General features: G+C 37.4%; 2 protein-coding genes across 7 annotated transcripts in view; both read left to right on the plus strand.

The window, feature by feature from the left end:
• LOC134821753 (calmodulin-like) overlaps window positions 1–16,282 on the plus strand; it is a 104,362-nt gene extending 88,080 nt beyond the window's left edge. For 3 of the 5 annotated variants that reach the window (XM_063832499.1, XM_063832502.1, XM_063832500.1), the window contains 5 exons: window positions 12,302–12,420; window positions 12,666–12,772; window positions 13,022–13,083; window positions 13,560–13,629; window positions 14,929–16,282. In XM_063832499.1, the coding sequence (XP_063688569.1) occupies window positions 12,302–12,420; window positions 12,666–12,772; window positions 13,022–13,083; window positions 13,560–13,629; window positions 14,929–14,991 (421 nt within the window). In that variant the 3' untranslated portion in view covers window positions 14,992–16,282. Of the gene's footprint in view, window positions 1–9,115; window positions 9,262–9,582; window positions 10,304–12,301; window positions 12,421–12,665; window positions 12,773–13,021; window positions 13,084–13,559; window positions 13,630–14,928 lie in introns of those variants that run through there. The other 2 variants (XM_063832501.1, XR_010161044.1) reach the window with 2 other exon arrangements.
• The window catches only part of LOC134821752 (Krueppel-like factor 6), a 93,733-nt gene that overhangs the window by 11,329 nt on the left and 61,712 nt on the right, over window positions 1–20,692 (plus strand). The window lies entirely within an intron of this gene.

Raw genomic sequence — 20,692 nt, forward strand, 5'->3', positions numbered from 1 at the left:
ATCAGTAACTCAGTTATTCTGAGAAATTTGATTTCATGTTAACTCAAATATAGGATTTTTTTCAGAATGTAAATATGTTCATAAATGGAAAGTGTAACATCCTTCGAAAGTGTAACATCCTTCGCTCTTTCTATTCTACTGCTTGTATTTAGAACCGTGATGATTATTCAAGCCTTTGTCGATATATTTGTCTGTCGATAGTAGATCGTTTCAAGACATTTTCAGATTTTTTTTCTGAATAGACTCAGTGATGAAAATATTCTAATGAAGGTATAAGTTCTGGAATAGAAATAGAACATTGTCATCATTGAGTATATTCAGAAAAATCAGAAATTTTCTTAAAAGAATCATCAAATAACACTACACGGCTTAATCAAATCAGTAGATCGTTTTCTACTTTCGAGTTTATTTTATTTGCCTGGTTTAAAATCTCCATATCAGCTCATTCCTGTCTAACGAATATTTCTCTCCGTCTCACGAACAATGACACAGTTTTTTCTCGGAGCTTCAGTTTAATTTCCAGTTAAATTGAATGTGATTTATTATCGATAAGGGGACTATTAAGGGGAGATACACCAAAACCGTTTTTGCTCCGAACATCGATTTTATTTTATATTATTTTTAAATAGACAAAAATAATAAGATTGTACACCTTCAAACATTTTTAAAAATATTCCCTCATCGAGAAAAAAAATATTTTTCTTTTTCGAAAATTTTTAAAATTTGGAGAAGTCTGTCACTGTAATACCGATAGTTCGGCCATTTAAAAAGTTTTTTAGCTGATTTTTTTACTGAACATTACTTACACTCCGTACTAGAAGCCATTGAAAGGATTATATAATTGAACAATAAATGACCAAGTTACAGACCGAACAAGGTGAAAAAAGAAAAATTGGGATTTTTGCCTACCACCAAAGTTGTACATTTCACCACCCACCCAGGTCATCAGATATCGCTTCAAAAATTCTTGTGAGTGTAGTTGATGATCATGGCAAGCTTTTTGGAACCGGATTTCTCTCAATTTTGAGTTTTAAGCTATGCAATGTGGCCTCAAACGACTTAGTAAAATTCATCGTAAAAAAGGGCAAAAAAGGCAGATTTAAGGCTTAAAATGCCTATAACTCAAAAAGTGTCAGTTTTTTTGAAATAATTTTTACAGGATCGTAATCAGCTTGGTAAGACGAATCTTTTAGTACGACATTTATAATATTCAAAGCCACAAAATTTGTAAAAAAATGTGTACAATTTGTACAGAATTTATACAAGGGGGGACCCTTGTGTTCGAGCTAGAAAATTATTTAAGACAATTTGTCTTCTAAAAGCACCTATTTGGTACTAAAAGATTCGTCTTACCAAGCTGATTACGATTCTGTAAAAATTATTTCAAAAAAACTGACACTTTTTGAGTTATAGGCATTTTAAGCCTTAAATCTGCCTTTTTTGCCCTTTTTTACGATGAATTTTACTAAGTCGTTTGAGGCCACATTGCATAGCTTAAAACTCAAAATTGAGAGAAATCCGGTTCCAAAAAGCTTGCCATGATCATCAACTACACTCACAAGAATTTTTGAAGCGATATCTGATGACCTGGGTGGGTGGTGAAATGTACAACTTTGGTGGTAGGCAAAAATCCCAATTTTTCTTTTTTCACCTTGTTCGGTCTGTAACTTGGTCATTTATTGTTCAATTATATAATCCTTTCAATGGCTTCTAGTACGGAGTGTAAGTAATGTTCAGTAAAAAAATCAGCTAAAAAACTTTTTAAATGGCCGAACTATCGGTATTACAGTGACAGACTTCTCCAAATTTTAAAAATTTTCGAAAAAGAAAAATATTTTTTTTCTCGATGAGGGAATATTTTTAAAAATGTTTGAAGGTGTACAATCTTATTATTTTTGTCTATTTAAAAATAATATAAAATAAAATCGATGTTCGGAGCAAAAACGGTTTTGGTGTATCTCCCCTTAATATCTAATATCTCTCTACCGCCCCCTGTATTTAGAGCTCTGTCCATCGTTCGTAACGTTACACAGCACTTTGTTAAACTTAAAACGAACCTCACGATTTTATTTTAATTCTCAATCCAAATTTCGTTATTTTGATAAAACTCGATAAGTGGATAAGTGGATTGTTTCCTACTTTCTAGTATAGTAAAATAGAGAATATAGATATTACATTTTGAGTCGTCTAGGCATCCTGGTATAGCTAGGTGGAAACTTCAATCTCTGCAGATGTAACCAAAACGTTAATCGGCATGCAGCAGGCCTTTTTATGTTACACATATAAGTTTTTAAACTGACGCCTCAATTTGCGATGATAGAAAAATTACTTGCTGGCAAATTAGGCGAGGGGATATCTTATATTTGTATTGACTGTTACTTAAAACCCCTTTAACCGATTTAAAATTGTGTTGTACTCTCCTTTCACGAGTGTACACGTCATTTTAGACTACTAGTTCTTGAGTTCTTCTTCCTATGTGGTAATTGGCCTTTTGTTATTAACCTCATTACACACGGTTAGCAAGCTGTTTCCACCTCAATTTCCTTAATTAGGCTTATTTGTCACCTCTTTTGTTTACTCTACAGATTGACATGTTTAGTTGTACCCTATTTGGATGATATTAGTTTAAGATCTTATCACGTGACCGGCATATGTGTCACGTGAATAGTATGTAGTATTTAGAGGCAGTGAGAGAGACTGTCGGGGACTCTTACTTTGGTACGGATTGTCTTACTGTATTACTCTTGATAATTTTATTCTCCTATTTTCACCACTAGTTTCTTTTGTACCCCATACACCCCTTACTTCAACTCGCGGTTTTTAGAGGTTCTCAATTCTCAAAATAACCCTCCAATTTAAATTAAATGTACAGTCAAAGTATGTTCAGATTTCACGCAGAACTACCGCGATGCCCTCTGGGGGGAATGCAACGTCAATTAATGTCAGTATTCCATAAAAACCCCAAACTGACATTGACATTAATTGACATTAATTGACATTAATTGACATTAATTGACATTAATATGTCTTGAAATTTGAGATTATCATTATTCGATAAATATTCAAGATATTCACGTCTATGTAAGTTAGACCGGTTCAAAAAAACAAAATGTCCTTGAATAATTATGAGTATGTTCTTATCTGTTGATCCTTAGGTTCTAAGACCACCAAAAAAAATTTCAGCTTCCAACTCTTCCATCTTCGGTCCCCACCGGCCACGCCCATATTTTATTGGTTTCTTATACAGGTAAAATATATAGAATCGGCTTTTTTAGTATGAAGGAGTAATGTTAGCTGTTTAAGATTCGTTATTCAAATATAAATGTCATGAAGGCATTTCGTTTAATGTGGGTTTTAAGTTCTGATGATGTTGAGAACCACGCCCTTGGATGGCCACGCCCATTTAAGAAAATTAAATTTCGGAAAACCGTATTATTTTAGTTTTATTGTTTAATGATCTTAATTTTTTTCACATTTCACATTTCCATATGTGATAGTAGTGAATAAAATGATGATATAAACGTTCTAAAGTGCTAAAAATATGGTAGAACTACATAATCTCTGGTCGAAAAATATCGTGTCAATTAATGTCAGTATTCCAAAATTTTGCAAAACTGACATTGACATTAATTGACATTAATTGACATTAATTGACATTAATTGACATTAATTGACATTAATTGACGTTGCATCACCCCCTGCCCTCTACCTACTACCTACCTACTACCTATGATTACCAGATGTCTCAACCGCCAATTCTAAATCGTACTTGCACTATAGTAAGATATCAGGTACTCCTCGTATAGAAACACTGCAGTGTGTGACACACATACGTATACTGTACAGTATTTAATCGTATCATCATAAGATCAATGTTGTGTTAAGACAGGGTCACGATGAATGGGGCACGTTTAATATGGGGCACACGTTTCTTGGTAATAGTACTAGTAGAGTAGTATTCAGTATACCATCAGTATCCAATATGCTGCCTCTGCAAGTATCCAATACTACCTTCAATTGTTCTGGTGTTATTATGGGGTGGTGATTTCTATAGCCCTCTGTTTTGTTGTAAGTCTTAGTGTAAGTGGAGCGCTACTATCATTATCAATAGTCTGCAATACTATCTGCACTCAGACTTTATTTCATTACTAAAGAATAATTACTAAAGAATTGTGAAAGACGGACAATGTGTTTCAATCACAAATCTTGATAATGTCGGCCTCATTTCATCTCTTCTCCGATTATCTCTTCATCTCTTGTCCGACCCACTTTCATCTCTTCTCCAACCATCGTTTCATCTCCTCTCCGATTATTATTTTTTTTCTAACTATCTGCAGCTCTCTAAGAACTATATTTCCGTAGTTGTTGACGCGATATCACCCCTGGTAATGTATACCGCCAGGGGTACCACGCAGCAAACTCTAATAGCGTGATAATTAGTGTGATAATTAAAGTAAGGAATTACAAGAACTCTTAGTGTTCGATATCCAGGTATATTGATGGAACATGACTGGTATGTTGACAGTACCCTCCTTGTTCAGGAGGATACTGTCAGTGTTTGTGGTGACGGCCTTGGAATGTTAAACTAGTATTTGACATAATTTTGACACAATTAAGCTCCATTTTGAAACAATTTTGACACAATTAAGTTGAACCCCAAATTGTTTATTTGTAGTCTCAAATTGTGCGTGGCTTGGGCATCAGTTTTAGATTATACTTTCTATTCTTATCATTATTTTCAATCTTATTTTATGATGAATCTCGCATTTTGCTGTAGCTGAAAATTCATCAAAATAATAATAATTTCATCTCCAGACCACCCACCCTTCTGTAATTCCATGTAATTTCTCTTGAGCCTCAAATTAATCAGTAGAGAGTAGGCTTAAGTATCCCTCATTCAATCCCAAATATTAATTTGAAATATTGAACGTGCGTCTGGTCTGAATATAAAACACAGTTGTAGGTATTGCTTGCGGAGTAGGCGCTCACAGCTCATTGCTTTCTTTGCAGACATTGAACTGAGATCATCGCTCGTAGCCTCACTTAACTGTCATTTTCAAAACCAATCGTCTTTTTTATTCACTTCTTCGTTTATAAACGCCTGACTGAGAGCACTGTTCCTGTAAATTATCACCTACTCCGCAAGCAATACGGACAACACATGATATTGATCATTAATTAACGGTCATGGTCGTGTTGTCTGGCCTATACTCTTGTAGATTTGTACCAGGCCTTGTTTTCATTAATCATCCGTGACAAAACAAGTTTCCTCGGGTAAAGTTTTGTAACGAGTTAAGGTAATTATATTCTCCTTCTCTTACTTTGTGTAGTCAGATATACAACGAGGCTTGTTCCATAGTATCTTGCGTGATGCAACGGCCAAAAACAACTTTGTTCTTATATATAAACAAGAGCCAGGAGACGACCCGGAGCAGGGTAATCAGGATGGTACCAAAAATCCTAATTTTGATTTTAGTAATTCGTAGAAAAGTAATCCCTCCCCACTAATTGCCCGGTACGATTTAAGAAGCCTTGCGATAACTCAATCCGGTGACTTGATTTGTAACATTCCGTATCAGGTATCTCGCTTTATCTTGATTTGTAACATCTCGTTTTATATCTCCTTGTTGTATATATCAACAAATAGCAGCTAGGTAAAACTGAGTAAAGTATTAACTTTCTAAATAAGTTTATAATTGTTCCGGAAAGTTTCTAAAAGTAAAGTATTAACTTTCCATATAAGTGTATATATAGTAGTTCTCGGTTGTTTCTTGATGGCGTGCTTCTGTTTGGCTTTACTCAGCGACTGTTTCACGTCAAGAACTTTCCGCCGTGCACATTTACCCTCTATTCCTACTTACTATTCCGACTTGTTTCGTAAGAGCTTTTATAGTAAAGTAACTCTATTTTCGGCCTCCTGGGAGTCAAGGGCTGGGTTCAAGTCTGCTTCAGAGAATTATTCTGACAACAACAGCTGTCGGATACAGAAACTTACAAATTACACTGTAGTTTAAACACCTGTTCAGCGGATTTGTCAACCCTATGGAAGTTTTGTGAGAGTATAAACACGGTTAGAGTATCTCGCCCGCTCATAAATCATTAATCCCAATTGTTTGCGGAGGTCTTTTAATTTATTTTATCCGATTTACTGTTAGGTCTCAGCTCAGAATTTTATAGTTTTAAAGTTCTGACCAAATAGTTTATATTCAAAGATCATACAATAGTTCACCGACTAATTTTCAATGTGGCTTCCCCGATTGAGACCTGAAGAGGTATCTGTAAAGACTGTTTGTCCCTGGTGCAGCATTCCTTTTAGCATTCCAGCTCCTGATTTATAGGTACACTGGGTTATTTAGCTGTTATTAATTTACCAGATCTGTATTAGAAGTTCCTTTGTCTGGTGCTATAACTAGCCAAGTTACTGGGGGGGGGGGGGGGGGGGGGGGGAGGGGGGGCGCAAAATCGTCGTTTGAATGTGGGCCAATTTTGAAAAAACTTAACTACAGTACTAACAAAACTGCGCGTTTTGCTCTAGAAACCTACTTTTTTAGAGATTTTACAGGCGTATCCTCTAAAATAATCTAATTTGTCCAATTTTAGGGAGGGGCGCCAAAATGAAAGGGGGCGCTTTTTCAGCGGTGGGCGCCAACAGGCAACGTTACGCGACTGGGATAGTGTTACTTTGAAACTAGTGAGGCATAGTTTTACTACAACCTTGCATTTTCTTAATTAACCTGATAGTTCCCTGTCACCTTGTTCTTGTCATCTTTCTATTGAGATATCACTGAAATTACATTTTCTAGAGGCCTCACTAAACTGCACAGTAAACTCTGTTTCTCCGACTTCTTTGGAAACGTTTTATAAGGTTGATCCTGATCACTGCTCAAGTTTCAAGACTTAAACTGTTGTTATTATTCATAAACTCTGTTACTGGTAGCAGTGTTACTACTAGACGCAGTTTTACTATACGGCTGGATCTTTGCTTTAACGAGAGCTAAATGTATCAGTATAGTAGACTGGTATTCTTACTAAACATTGAATTCTCTATCTCCAAACTATTCAGGACATTTTGAAGCTACCACTTTTCTGAGAAGGTTGTGACAACTCTAGCAGATCCAAACAACTAACACCGCCACACTTATCCACACACGTATCTACACACTACAACAGGATGGTAACCCCACTAACTGAACCGCTGTTAGAGACGGTGTCAGGACCGCTGCCGCCCCTCATAGCTCAGTTTACTCTATCCAATAAAACCCACACTTGAGCTAGTAGTACCTCGCATAATAAATAATAATAAATCCACACTTGACCTGAACTAATACTAATGGCCGCCCTGTGAAGTATTCATACCGAGTGATGAGTGATGATACCTTGACAGTTGGCGGTCTGGTAACTTAACCAACCTTTCAACCAGTCTTTTGGTTGCTGTTTTAGTTCAAAGTGTGTTTCACATTGGTTGACGAGTGGTCTTTGAGCCGAGTAAATCAGGATTTTCATTTTAGCTTTACAGTACTTGTTTGGTCATTGAACAGTTATTCCAGCCTTCTGGAATGTTTCAACCAGACAGTGAGTCAGAGTGATAGATGTGGTAAGGGTGATAACGTTACTCAAACTTTCAAACTCAGAGCAACCACCATCCTCTCCACAGCAACCACCATCATCTCACAGCAACCACCATCCTCTCACAACAACCACCATCCTCTCCACAACAACCACCATCATCTCCACAGCAACCACCATCCTCTCACAACAACCACCATCCTCTCCACAACAACCACCATCATCTCCACAGCAACCACCATCCTCTCCACAACAACCACCATCCTCTCCACAGCAACCACCATCATCTCCACAGCAACCACCATCATCTCCACAGCAACCACCATCATCTCCACAACAACCACCAACCTCTCCACAACAACCACCATCATCTTCACAGCAACCACCATCATCTCCACAGCAACCAGCATCCTCTCCACAACAACCACCATCCTCTCCACAGCAACCAGCATCCTCTCCACAGCAACCACCATCCTCTCCACAGCAACCACCATCGTCTCCACAGCAACCACCATCCTCTCCACAGCAACCACCATCCTCTCCACAACAACCACCATCCTCTCCACAGCAACCACCATCATCTCCACAGCAACCACCATCCTCTCCACAGCAATCACCATCATCTCCACAGCAACCACCATCCTCTCCACAGCAATCACCATCCTCTCCACAGCAATCACTATCCTCTCCACAACAACCATCATCCTCTCCACAGCAACCACCATCATCTCCACAGCAACCACCATCATCTCCACAGCAACCACCATCATCTCCACAGCAACCACCATCCTCTCCACAGCAATCACCATCATCTCCACAGCAATCACCATCATCTCCACAGCAACCACCATCCTCTCCACAGCAATCACCATCATCTCCACAGCAATCACCATCCTCTCCACAGCAACCACCATCCTCTCCACAGCAATCACCATCCTCTCCTCAGCAACCACCATACTCTCCACAGCAACCACCATCATCTCCACAGCAACCACCTTCTTTTATTTTCACGCGGTCACAGTCATTGATCTCATAATTTTCCCTGCGTTTTTCCCAGAGTGGTTATAATTTTCTCGCCACTACCGACATTCGACAACCATGTATTTTTTAAGAAATGACCGTCTCTGTTTAAAGTGCTAATTTAATAAAGCGGTTGTATTGTCTAGTTATTATGCCGCAAGCAGAGACTGAGAAGTAATATGGTGCCAGATGTACCACATATCATATTATTATCATGCGATACATTTATAGAAAGTGTTTTAGACAGTGTTTTTATTTTTACCTTTCCAGTATTTTATATTATTTCAGGTATTTAATTATTTTAAATCATAGTGACACTCCTTTTAATTTACTACATTATTATGGTGCGATATTTTGGACAGCGTCTGCAGAAATTACTTTTAACAATTTATTTCCAACTTGTTTATAATTCCCTCATATCTTTAAATTATTTAAAACTAATTCCGGCAGATTCTTTGATCTGTGCTCTTTGTTAGACACAATAGACAAGTTAGGAGTAAGCGGTTTCCACAAAATACGTTTATAGTGATTTAGTGCTTAAAGTGACACTTTCAAATGAGTTTTCGTATGAGCTGAAATACTTGTTCCATTACGTCTACTGTTTCTACTCCCAGTACGTGCTCTACAAGGTTATCCTGTAACTATACTTGGCGCTTGCAGTAGACGCACTGACAGGTACAATTTAATAAAGGAGCAGATAAGCTTGGTTACTACTTTACTCTCTAGTCTCTGTTAGCATCATACTCGGATAGTACACACTTCACATAGTACAGCCTACTTCTTTACTTTTTACTGGGATATTGGGATGCCCAACTTTGGTGCTTACTTACAATTTACATTCTATTATAGTATTATACTTGGGTATTTGCTTATTTTCCTGTTATTGTTCACGTTGTGTACTAGAGCCAGTTAATATCCAACTTTTGTTGATTGATATATAATATATATTTAATTGAAGCCGCAGTAATGAGAAAACTGAAAAGTGTTATATTTCAGGGTCTGTTTAGAGTCCCGATCGCATGGCGCATATTTGTCAGCTAATTCTTGAAGTTGTTACAAAAATATGTTCCCCACATTTCTTGCTTGAATATTTTTAGTTTTAGAATACATTTTCCATAAGTAAATATTTGCCACCTTTTTCAAGTAAAAAACAATTTAGTCGTCGATTTTAAGCATCAAAAATATATTTTAAAGTTTTAAGCTGTTCTTAACATTCTTTTAAAACCTTTTTCATACTTTTACTTATTTCCATCGTTTGGGCCATCTTGGATTCCTTTTTTTTCACGTTCTGTACATAGTTGTGAATATCTTATATATTTCTAGCTCATTTACTATCTCCACTAGCTCCCTATATCTCTGCCACCTGTTATGAGAAGAACCAGTCTGCTCAGAAGAACCAGCACTACCGGTTAATGCATATTCCCAACTTCTGGAAACTTCTAAAAGGCTCCAGCAAGGAACTTCCTCCCACTCCCAACACAAACCCCAGGGTATTCACTAAACGTAGGAAGGTAGGGAGGGCCAGCAGTGATCGTAAGCATGGTAAGCATGGTAAGCATGGTAACCACCGGGACATGGAACTGGAGATCAAGGAGCTGGCATCTGGGCTGGCATCTGGGAACCCAGAGATTTCTGTCTTTATGAAGTATAAGTTACCCGAGTTCTCTGAGGTCCAGAGATACGATGTTGAGAAGATCCAGTTCGACCCAGTATTTAGGTATTTGTGCGAGCAATGTGTATTATTATTATTTGAAAATATGTTATTTTTTTCTTTGCAGTAATGTTCAAATAAAAATAAATGTCATCGTTTCCCCTTAAATTTAAGAAATGTCCCAATATTGGTGCCGTCCCTTTTTAGTGCAAAATATTATTAACTGCATTCTGCAGCTTATTAATTGCAAGCGCGAAATAGGACCTTTTCCCACCAATATAGGCGGAGGATGACGGTTCACCTTTACAGATTATTGAAACGATTGGAGATTTTTGATTTTGTGAAAGGTGTTATTGTGTTTAGGTGATATCAATCAACACCTTCTGAAACTCGTACTCAAAAATAGAAATTCGAAACATTTAATTTAAAACCTATTACTGAAAATTCGCAAATGTAAGCAGATCATTAGCCACAGTAATCTTAATTACACGTACGTGGGAATTTCAGAGCTGTTTTCAGTTGTTCAGTTAATTGTTTGATAACGACGGATTAAACTTTAAAGTAGGTACTTTATAACATACCACAGGGAGTGGTACTTAGTGGCTAGATCATACTGGTTAACAGCAGTACATATAAACGTCCGTCCTGGACTTCACTTACGGTTACTACCTACCATCAAATCACCAGACCTCAGACTAGGAAACTGTACTAAAATGCTCCTCTCTTCCTCTTTCTCGCATGGTAACAGTGGTTGGAGAGCCATTAAAGGGGACTAAAACCTTAGTATCCTTGGTAACCCAGAGCTGGTTTACAAGGACTGGTTAAAGCCTAAAAGGAGCAGTACTTGCCGAGGTTTCTACTGTTCCTCCGAAACCGCGAAACGTAAATCTATATCTGGCGGTTTCCCGGCATTTCCTGGTCTGCATTGTCTGATAGCTGTGTTATACTGGGCGTTAAGTGGTTCTATAACTGGGTAATACTCTAATTGGACTGACATTGTATTTAACGTTACGACGCAGCCATTGTAGAGAAGACAAGTAATTGGTGGACAATGTCACTGATCACATAATGGTTGGACCAATTAACTCCTTATTCGGGCATCACGTGATGTTAACTCTTCTCCCCACGGCTCATCTGCATCATCGTTTATACTTGCCCCGTTGTCTTCATTTGTTTGACATTGACGTGCACATATATTTACCATGACTTTTAGCTTCTTCGGGTTTTGGAAGCCACCCAAATACAGCAAACCAGTACAGAAAGTACAACCAGAAAAGGACGCGGCAGAGGAAAAGAAAGAGTTAAGACTGAAGAGGCTGAGGAGACAGATTCAGGTGTCTTTGAGCTATGGGGGAGCTGGAGGTTTCAAGAATAAGTCTATTAAAGAGATGACGGAGATGAGGATTGATGTGGAGAAGTTGAGGAGGGGATGTTTCTTTTCTACTGATAACAGTATCTACTCGGATATCGCTAGGTGCGGCTTTTATCAGTGTGCGACAAACAACACGGTCTACTCGAATATCGCTATCAGTACTTCACTGATCGATTGTATTGATTGTACACCGGGACGGTTCCCGGGTGACCAATGACCAATTCTAATAATGAGAAATAGATACTGGAAAAAACGGAAATGTTTTATAATTTTTAGCCTTATCAGGAGTCTTTATTATGATTCTTTCATTAAATCTAAATGATGTAAGTTTTGTGTTGGATCGCGCGACGTTTTTCGAGTAAACTTGAAATTTGAAAATTTATGATCGGTAGTCGTATAACAACCAAGAAAAACAGCTGTTCGATATAAAATTGACAGCAAATTTTCTAAATAAAAGATGTAAAAATCCCAAAAATGATTATTTATAACAATTTAGTGGTTGCTACGCTGACTTTAAAAGAGTTTCTCAGTCTGTCCATTGAGAGTGGACTCTAGACTTGATCTTACTTTTCAGTGTACGAATTGAGATGTCGTCGACATCACCGCTAATAATAAAATAATAACCTAAACAGGTGCCTTAATTAGGAGCATAATTTATTTAGCTACATGAATTTAAACAATGTTTTTTACAGGCAGATATTCGACATGTACGATAAAAATGGAGACAATGTTATAAACGTGGAGGAGCTGAGGGGGATTTTAGAAATATTGGGCTACTCTCCTTCTCCTGAAGAAGTGAAAACTATTTTAGGTAATTAGCGGGGCAATTAGCGGGGTAATTAGTTAATTATTTGTTAATTAGATAATTTATTGATTAATAAATTGATGGATTTGTTAGTTGCTGGGGAAATGGTTTTGTTAATTTATTAAACCGTTCGAATTTGGTGAATTTTGTACACAAAGTTTGAGGCAGTTATGCCGCACAATTACAAATTATACTAAGTAACAATTTGATTATACTAATATCTGATGATCTAACTATGCTAATTACTTCAGACCGGTTTGACCAGGATAACTCGGGGACGATTGATTTTGACGAGTACTTGGTTTTAATACAACATTGGATAGAGCAGGACGAGGAACAGATATACGAAGCTTTTAAGGTAATTATTTAATTGCCTAATTAAGGTAATTCTCTGTTTTGGCGATTATTGAAATATCAATTATTATTCATTTGCTCATTGGCAATAACGTGTTCATTGTTCAGTGATTCACTTACTGATAAATATTTATATTTGGCTGGAGAATCTAATCAATTTACATCGGTATTCAAATTATCAGACCCTTGAAGCTCAACTAATTACTAATTAGTTTTATTGGTATCCAGCATATTTATAGTTCTATCGCTTCAGGTTTTTGACAGAGACGGAGACGGTTTTGTGTCAGCACAAGAACTGAAAAGGGCTTTAACACAGTAAGCAATTTACTCCAGTTTAATATGATATTCCCTGTAAATCCAATACAATAATAGTACTCTATGCTAAATCTGTCCTCACACGTGCTCAATCTGTCCTCAAACGTGCTAAATTTGTCATCATACGTGCTAAATCTGTCCTCACACGTGCTAAATCTGTCCTCACACGTGCTAAATCTGTCCTCACACGTGCTAAATCTGTCCTCACACGTGCTAAATCTGTCCTCACACGTGCTAAATCTGTCCTCACACGTGCTAAATCTGTCCTCACACGTGCTAAATCTGTCCTCCCGTTCTCAATGTCAATCATAAGTGGGCTGGGTCCTACATGTCAGAGACACTGTGCGATTATGATTAACAAGCTGGTGCTATTTGTTCTAAATGAAATGTTGATGACGTCATAAGACATTGCAATGACGTTATTATGAAGTCATTATGACGTCATTATGCCTTGTTTATGACGTATTATCTTCAAGGTACGGTGAGCAGTTTACGGAGGACGAAGCTAACGAGTTCTTCAATATGATGGACACAGATGGTGACGGGGTAAGCTATTTTATTAAGCTATTAGTTAACTTACTAGGTTATTCTACTAGTTGACTTACTAAGTTATTCTACTAGTTTACTAACTAAGTTAGTTTATTATTTTACTTGAAAAGTCAGTTTATTGGTTTACTGACAAGCATAGCTTATCTATTTACTCGAAAATTCAGTTGATGGAGTAGTTCGCTGTTTATTACTTATTAGTCTCATGATTGAAATACTGATAGTTGGATAATATCCGGTTGGAAGAGACAAGGACAGTTTTAACACTTTCAACATAACTATATAACAATTAATTTGAGCCTGAAGATGGCGTTTAACGCCGAAAATTTGCCTACATTCCTAACTTCCTGTTTCATTTGTCCTTGTCTCTTTCAACTGGATATTATCCAATTACTATCAGTATACATAGAATATGATATTATTATATTATAGTTTATGTATATTTATACTTTACTTTACTTTAATACTTACAACGCTACTATATATTACAAATCATGAATAACAAATAATTTAAGTATATTTTGTATCACGCCGTGACCCCCCATCGTCGTTGCACTATAGTACTGTAGAGTTTCTACGATACTGGGTATGACACTGTATATCATGATACAATCATTGATTGTAAAGGTTTACATGACCGACAGTTGAGAAGATCAGTTGCATGTTTTAGTGACTTATTTGGCTAACTAATGTATAAATATGTAATATAAGTATAACAAATATATAGTTTAAGTCGTTGTTACGAGGGAGAGACACGCTGTAACAACACTTACTAGAATCCTTACTACTCCGTATCCTTGTTATTTAGACCTGTAACAACCATCTAAACAGTTCACTTACCAATCAGACACGTTCTGAACGCTATTTCACCTCATTTCACCTCATTTCACCTCACTTCACCTCATTTCACCTTTTAGCTAATCATTTAACTTGTTAGTTAAGTAGCAGCTCCGGAGTAGAACGAACTGTTTAGAACCAAGGTAGTAGAACCAATGTCTGCTTTTCAATATAAATCGTGTTTTTATAGATCTAGATACTGGGAGGTTAACAGTACTTTTTTGTACACGTCACACGTGACCGCGGGTTATCAGTTTCTAACATTAGCCAATCAAAAACCAGAAACTATGTCACAATGTGAACTCATCACGTCATGTCAAAACAAATCAGGGTCCAGGTTTCTTTGAAGGTTACTTTGAAAGTTTGGGGTTCCTCGGGGGTTAATTTCAGGGGTTCTACTCTAAACATGGTTATTACTTTATTAATGTTGATTTGATAGATTAACCTTCATTCTTCCACCAGGTAATCAACTATGAAGAGTTTGTGGAATACCTCAGAAGTATGCAAAAGTACAGCACAGAATAAAACGCTTGCAGAGTGAACAAGTGCTGACTGAACAGCTCACTTGCAACAACAGTGCTCTCAAACGCTTGCGGAGTGATTTTGTCATCGTTTGTCCAATCAGATAATCTTATCAGCTCAAGTAAAACCGGATGAATATAAATCGTGTCACATTCATCATATAAGTGGATGTAACAGAACGTGTCACAGAGATTACGGAGAATGTGTGACAGAACAAGACGAGCCAATCAAGACGACGAAAAGAGGACAAAACGACCGTCATAATTGTCACGTGACATTGTAACTTGGTCACGTGGTATTGTAACTTGGTCACGTGACATTGCTACTTTGTCAAGTGACATTGTAACTTGGTCACGTGACATTGCTACTTTGTCATGTGACATTGTTACTTTTGTCACGTGGTATTATTACTTTTGTCACGTGGTATTGTTACTCTTGTCACGTGGTATTGTTACTTTTGTCACGTGATGCGGAATGCGGGTATGTGGAACACTCTGTCAGTGGGTTAAGTGTGTATATAATCAGATGTTTATAAGAGATGGAAACAATCATGTCAAGAACGAAGCTCAGTTGCTACGCGTGCTACACGTGCAGTTGTGATGCTACACGTGCAGTTGTGATGCTACACGTGCAGTTGTGATGCTACACGTGCAGTTGTGATGCTACACGTGCAGTTGTGATGCTACACATGCAGTAGTGATGCTCCACGTGCAGTTGTGATGCTACACGTGCAGTTGTGATGCTACACGTGCAGTTGTGATGCTACACGTACAGTTGTGATGCTACACGTGCAGTTGTGATGCTACACGTGCAGTTGTGATGCTACACGTGCAGTTGTGATGCTACACGTGCAGTTGTGATGCTACACGTGCAGTTGTGATGCTACACGTGCAGTTGTGATGCTACACGTGCAGTTGTGATGCTACACGTGCAGTTGTGATGCTACACGTGCAGTTGTGATGCTACACATGCAGTTGTGATGCTACAAGTGCAGTTGTGATACTACACGTGATACTACATGTGCTGGGGATTAGTGGATGTCATTTTCAGAAGTTCTGGTATTGGATGATCAAATATACTCTTGTTGGAAGAGGATTGAAACTGGTTCATTCTGAATTATAAGAAGTCGTGATTCCATGAAAGAAGGCTTCCAGTTGTATAATTTTGCAACATTTTATACACGAAAGGCACCAAATTGCTATGTAACTTTATTTGACAACCACTTTTAATATCAAATTGTATGGCAAATGTAAGTGGTATTGAACAGCAATTCTTTTAACAATTTGATTTTACATTGATAGCTTTTAATTGTTTAACATTTAACAAGGATCGGTTGCTGAATCGGAAAAAGAATTTGAAGCATATGTTGTGTTGATGACATCAATTTTTTTTAACTGAGGCAATTCGATAATCGATGATTACTTAAGGGGGCATACACTTAAACTGTTTTTGATGCCACCCCCAATTTGACTTCATATTATAAAAGTATGGAAAGAAACAATACGTTTAGGCACATATAACTATATAAGGTACGTAAACAGTTTTTAAAAATAATTCCCTCATTCGGAAAAATTCACTTTTTATTTATCGTTATTAAGCTTTTGTTAACATTTGGTCACGTTTGTCGTTGTAATACCGATTTCCAAACATCAAAAAAATGTTTGGTGTATGTCCCATTAAATTGGAAATAACTCACTAGCTGAAGTAGCTTTGATACGTCTGATTAAAACTTGTAAGACTGGCCTTAAAGCTCGCAATTTTTGAGATTCAAGCAAATCGAGGATTTTCAAAGGGTGCAGGAGGTTCAGCTCGACAAAATACCGGTGGAAAATATTTCGTAGGCCCTAAAATGACTCCCCCATAGATTCAGTCTTAACCTTGAATTAGACAGAACTCACTAGCTGAAGTAGCTTTGATACGTTTGATTAAAACTTGTAAGACTGGCCTTAAAGCTCGCAATTTTTGAGATTCAAGCAAATCGAGGATTTTCAAAGGGTGCAGGAAGTTCAGGTCGACAAAATACCGGTGGAAAATATTTCGTAGGCCGTAGAATGACTCTTAACTCACTATAGCTGAAATAGCTCTGATACGTCGGAGTATAACCTGTAAGACTGTGGACTGGCCTCCAGCTCGTTATTTTTTAAATTCAAGCAAATCGAGGATGTTCAAAGGGTGTAAGATGTTCAGGTCGACAAAATACTGGTGGAAATTATTTCGTAGGCCGTAGAATGACTCATTTAGATCCAGTCTTAACCTTAAATTGGACATAACTCACTAGCTGAAAAAGCTATGATACATCAGATTAGAATCTGTAAGACTGGCGCCTCCGGCTCGCCATTTTTTAGATTCGAGCAAATCGAGGATGTTCAAATTGAAAGGGTGTAGGATGTTCAGCTCGACAAAATACCGGTAGAAATTATTTCATTAGCCCTAAAATACGGCTAAGGCATTGATAGCACACGATGTTACTTAAAGTTAAAGTTAATTAACGGACATATAGGTTCACCGTGATCATCTTGAACCTGTTTATGTAATTTAATTGTGACATCTCTATTTCTTATTCCTGTCATATTTGATATTGAATTAGAATGTTTTGAACTAAAAATAAACGTGCTGAACGACTTCCAAGTTCCGATGAGTCTTATAAATGCCTGGAAAAACAGTAAAGGGGTATACTACTACTAGTAAAGGGGGTGTAACTGTAAGGGCGACGGTTGTGCTTGCCAGCTCTGTGATGCGTTCTCAAGTCTTGGCAGAATTACCGAATTACAAAGTCAATACCGCCTGCAGTTAGTCAATAGTTATGTAGCAAGTCACGTGATGTTTTTTGCCGCCCAACACTTTTAGATGTTTGAAATCACAATCTTACAAAAAAACTTACTTTAAGTTTGGGTATAAAATTGAATAATGTTTCATAAACGTACAATCTCGGGAAATGATCACAGTATTTAAGTCGCAGTTAATCACTATCAGTATCAATTAGTATAATTGACTAAGAATTATAATTATACTAAGAGTTATAATTATACTAAGACTCTTAGTATAATTATAACTCTTTATCTCTAAATTATAACTTTTAGTAAGAGTTATAATTTAGAGATAAACAATAAAACTAGACAACTTGTTTACAAAATGACGGACTAATAATGATAAGTCGGGTAATAATAATTGTTTCAATCCGATTTTTTTCGAAAACCTTGTGCAACTTTTTAGAAATGATATTTCAAAAACGATTAAAAGTTATAGTTCCACCTAATTAGTTTTAAGTAATTACTCCTCGATCAAGACAGCTTCCCCGTCACTATTTGCTCGGTAAGCACAACTGAACCAGGCAGCAACTCTTCTTAAATACCCCAAATACCTCTCCCTCAATTCCTGTTTCCGGGATATGATGATGGCTGGGTAGACTGCAGCGTAGATTAGTGGCAACGTGAACTCAGCGAATCCGATCTGTAAAGGATTACATTGTTATCATCACAATCAATAATTTCAATAAATAATAAAAAACTTAACACCGTTAAAATATGATTTGCAACGGAAAAAAAGTCAAATTTGAGTAGCAAACGGGGATTATTGCTTCACTTAGTTTTACCTCTACGCCCAAATTCAGAAAATATTTCTCGCCGTGTTTCTCGTAAACGGTACTCCGATGATACATGAGCCAGGACAGGCAGAAGAAAAAAAAGGTGGCATTACAGACAAAGAATAGAGTTGACACCAGGAAGACGGTTCTTGAGACATGTCGAGCAGTGTTGGGGACATGTGGAGCTGTTTCCTCGTCATTTTTGAGAGATCGTCTCAAATACTTTATCTGTATCATCATACAGATAAAAACGGTGAGAGGTATTACGAGGAAGTAGAGGAATGCGAGAAAACCCCCAACAATTTGGGCTCTCAGAGGTTGTTCCGTGCACTTTGAGTAACCGGTGGTGTCTCTGTGACAGAGTACTGCAGCTACAAGAATAATACCTGGGATATCAAAAAATAGAATTGTAAGTAAAACTAAATATTTTCCCGGTCCATCGGATGCCAGCTCCTTATCTACACTCAGAAGGATAATAGCAGTTAGAGCATCAGAGATGTGAAGCAGTGTGACGATCAAACAGAGAACTCGAACAACTTTTTTCAAGGCCTCCGTGTTTATCCTACGAAAGGGGTTCACCACTTTTAGAGTTAAAGTGATGGTCATAACAAGGTTACAGAGCTTTGAACAGTTGATTCCGGGAAGTGCTGTCATCATGTAGTAAAACAATGTTTTATACAGGATATCTATCTCAAAATAGCCTGCGTAAGTTAAAAGACTGGTCACAGATAAAACTATTTCACCTTGTGCTTTGAGAATGTCAAACAGTGCTATCCCCATGAAGAGCCTTGACACAAACTTAGCTCTGTCCCGATAATAGTCCATGAAGATTACGGTGTTTTGAATCAGCACTATGATGGACAGAGGTATTTGTATGGGCGCGAGATCTCGGAACATTCCTTTGAACATGAACAGTACATCTTCATCACCGATGGCGATGCTGTGTAGACCCGATTGATTCATTTATATTTTCAAACTGAGGAGATAGTTTTGTAAGTAATGATTAGTTCTTAGAATAGACAAGTTACACTGTGAATTATTAAGATAACTGATCAGCCATTTCTCAGTCGTCCGTAATATATACAGCTATTAGATAGGTAATAGAATTAAGAGCTATAAGCTAAAAAACATGCATTTGGTCAGTACCAGTTTTCGAACATTTACATTGCCATTCGATTGAGAAGCTGCAGGTAGTTTTTGACAAAAGCAAACAAAAAAATTCTAAAAATTCCGTGCACAATTTTTATGTTACCACGTAATACGTATTTGCAAAGTATAGACAAAAACTGCAGTTGAGTAGGCCAGGAAAAGTAAAGGCAATATACGAGGAACCAAAATCGGTAGTATCATGTATCATTTATTCAGGTCCAGGTATCAGTAATCTTTATTATATTATTGTTGTATCACGTGGTGACCCCCACGGTCGCTTCACTATAGTGAAGGGGGAGCCGCGCACTTCCAACTTCGTGCGCGGCGGGTCATACAACGTATGACAAATATTATTGTATATTATATATATATATATATATATATTATTATATTACTTAACAGTGATTTTAGGATGGTGTGTGACTGTAACGGGTCCGCATGACTGTAAAAGTCAGTACGTTTAACGCCTCGAGGAAGATCGCAGGATTCCTAGTCTACGCTACTCTTTTCATCATGGCTACGACACTCAATTTTGGGACATGGAATGTTTGCGGTCTATCGACCACATACAGGCAACACTTCGTTGCAGAGGACATTGACAGATATAACTTAGACATTTTAGCACTTCAGGAGACCAAGACACGTGAATACTTGGAAACAACACTCCCTGGACATCATCGATTGTTTTTGTTTGATCAGAGACACGATAGACACGGTGGACTTGGGTTTATTGTTAACAAGCGTTTTTTGGAATGTATAGTATCCCATCATCAGATCAGTGACAGAGTTGTTTATATGGACTTTAAATTAAGTGCTAAAAGGGTGGATCAACCACCTTGTCATATCAGAATTGTTAATTGTTACAGCCCTACGAATCCCAAGTCAGTTCAGAATCCCCGTTTAGCAACCCAATTTTACGATGAGCTACTCGAGGCTATCAGTGTACCTGCTAGATTTGAAGTATGGATGTTA

The sequence above is a fragment of the Bolinopsis microptera genome, chromosome 10 (assembly GCF_026151205.1).
Source record: "Bolinopsis microptera isolate Bmic1 chromosome 10, MBARI_Bmic_1.0, whole genome shotgun sequence".
In the NCBI taxonomy this organism is placed as follows: domain Eukaryota; kingdom Metazoa; phylum Ctenophora; class Tentaculata; order Lobata; family Bolinopsidae; genus Bolinopsis; species Bolinopsis microptera.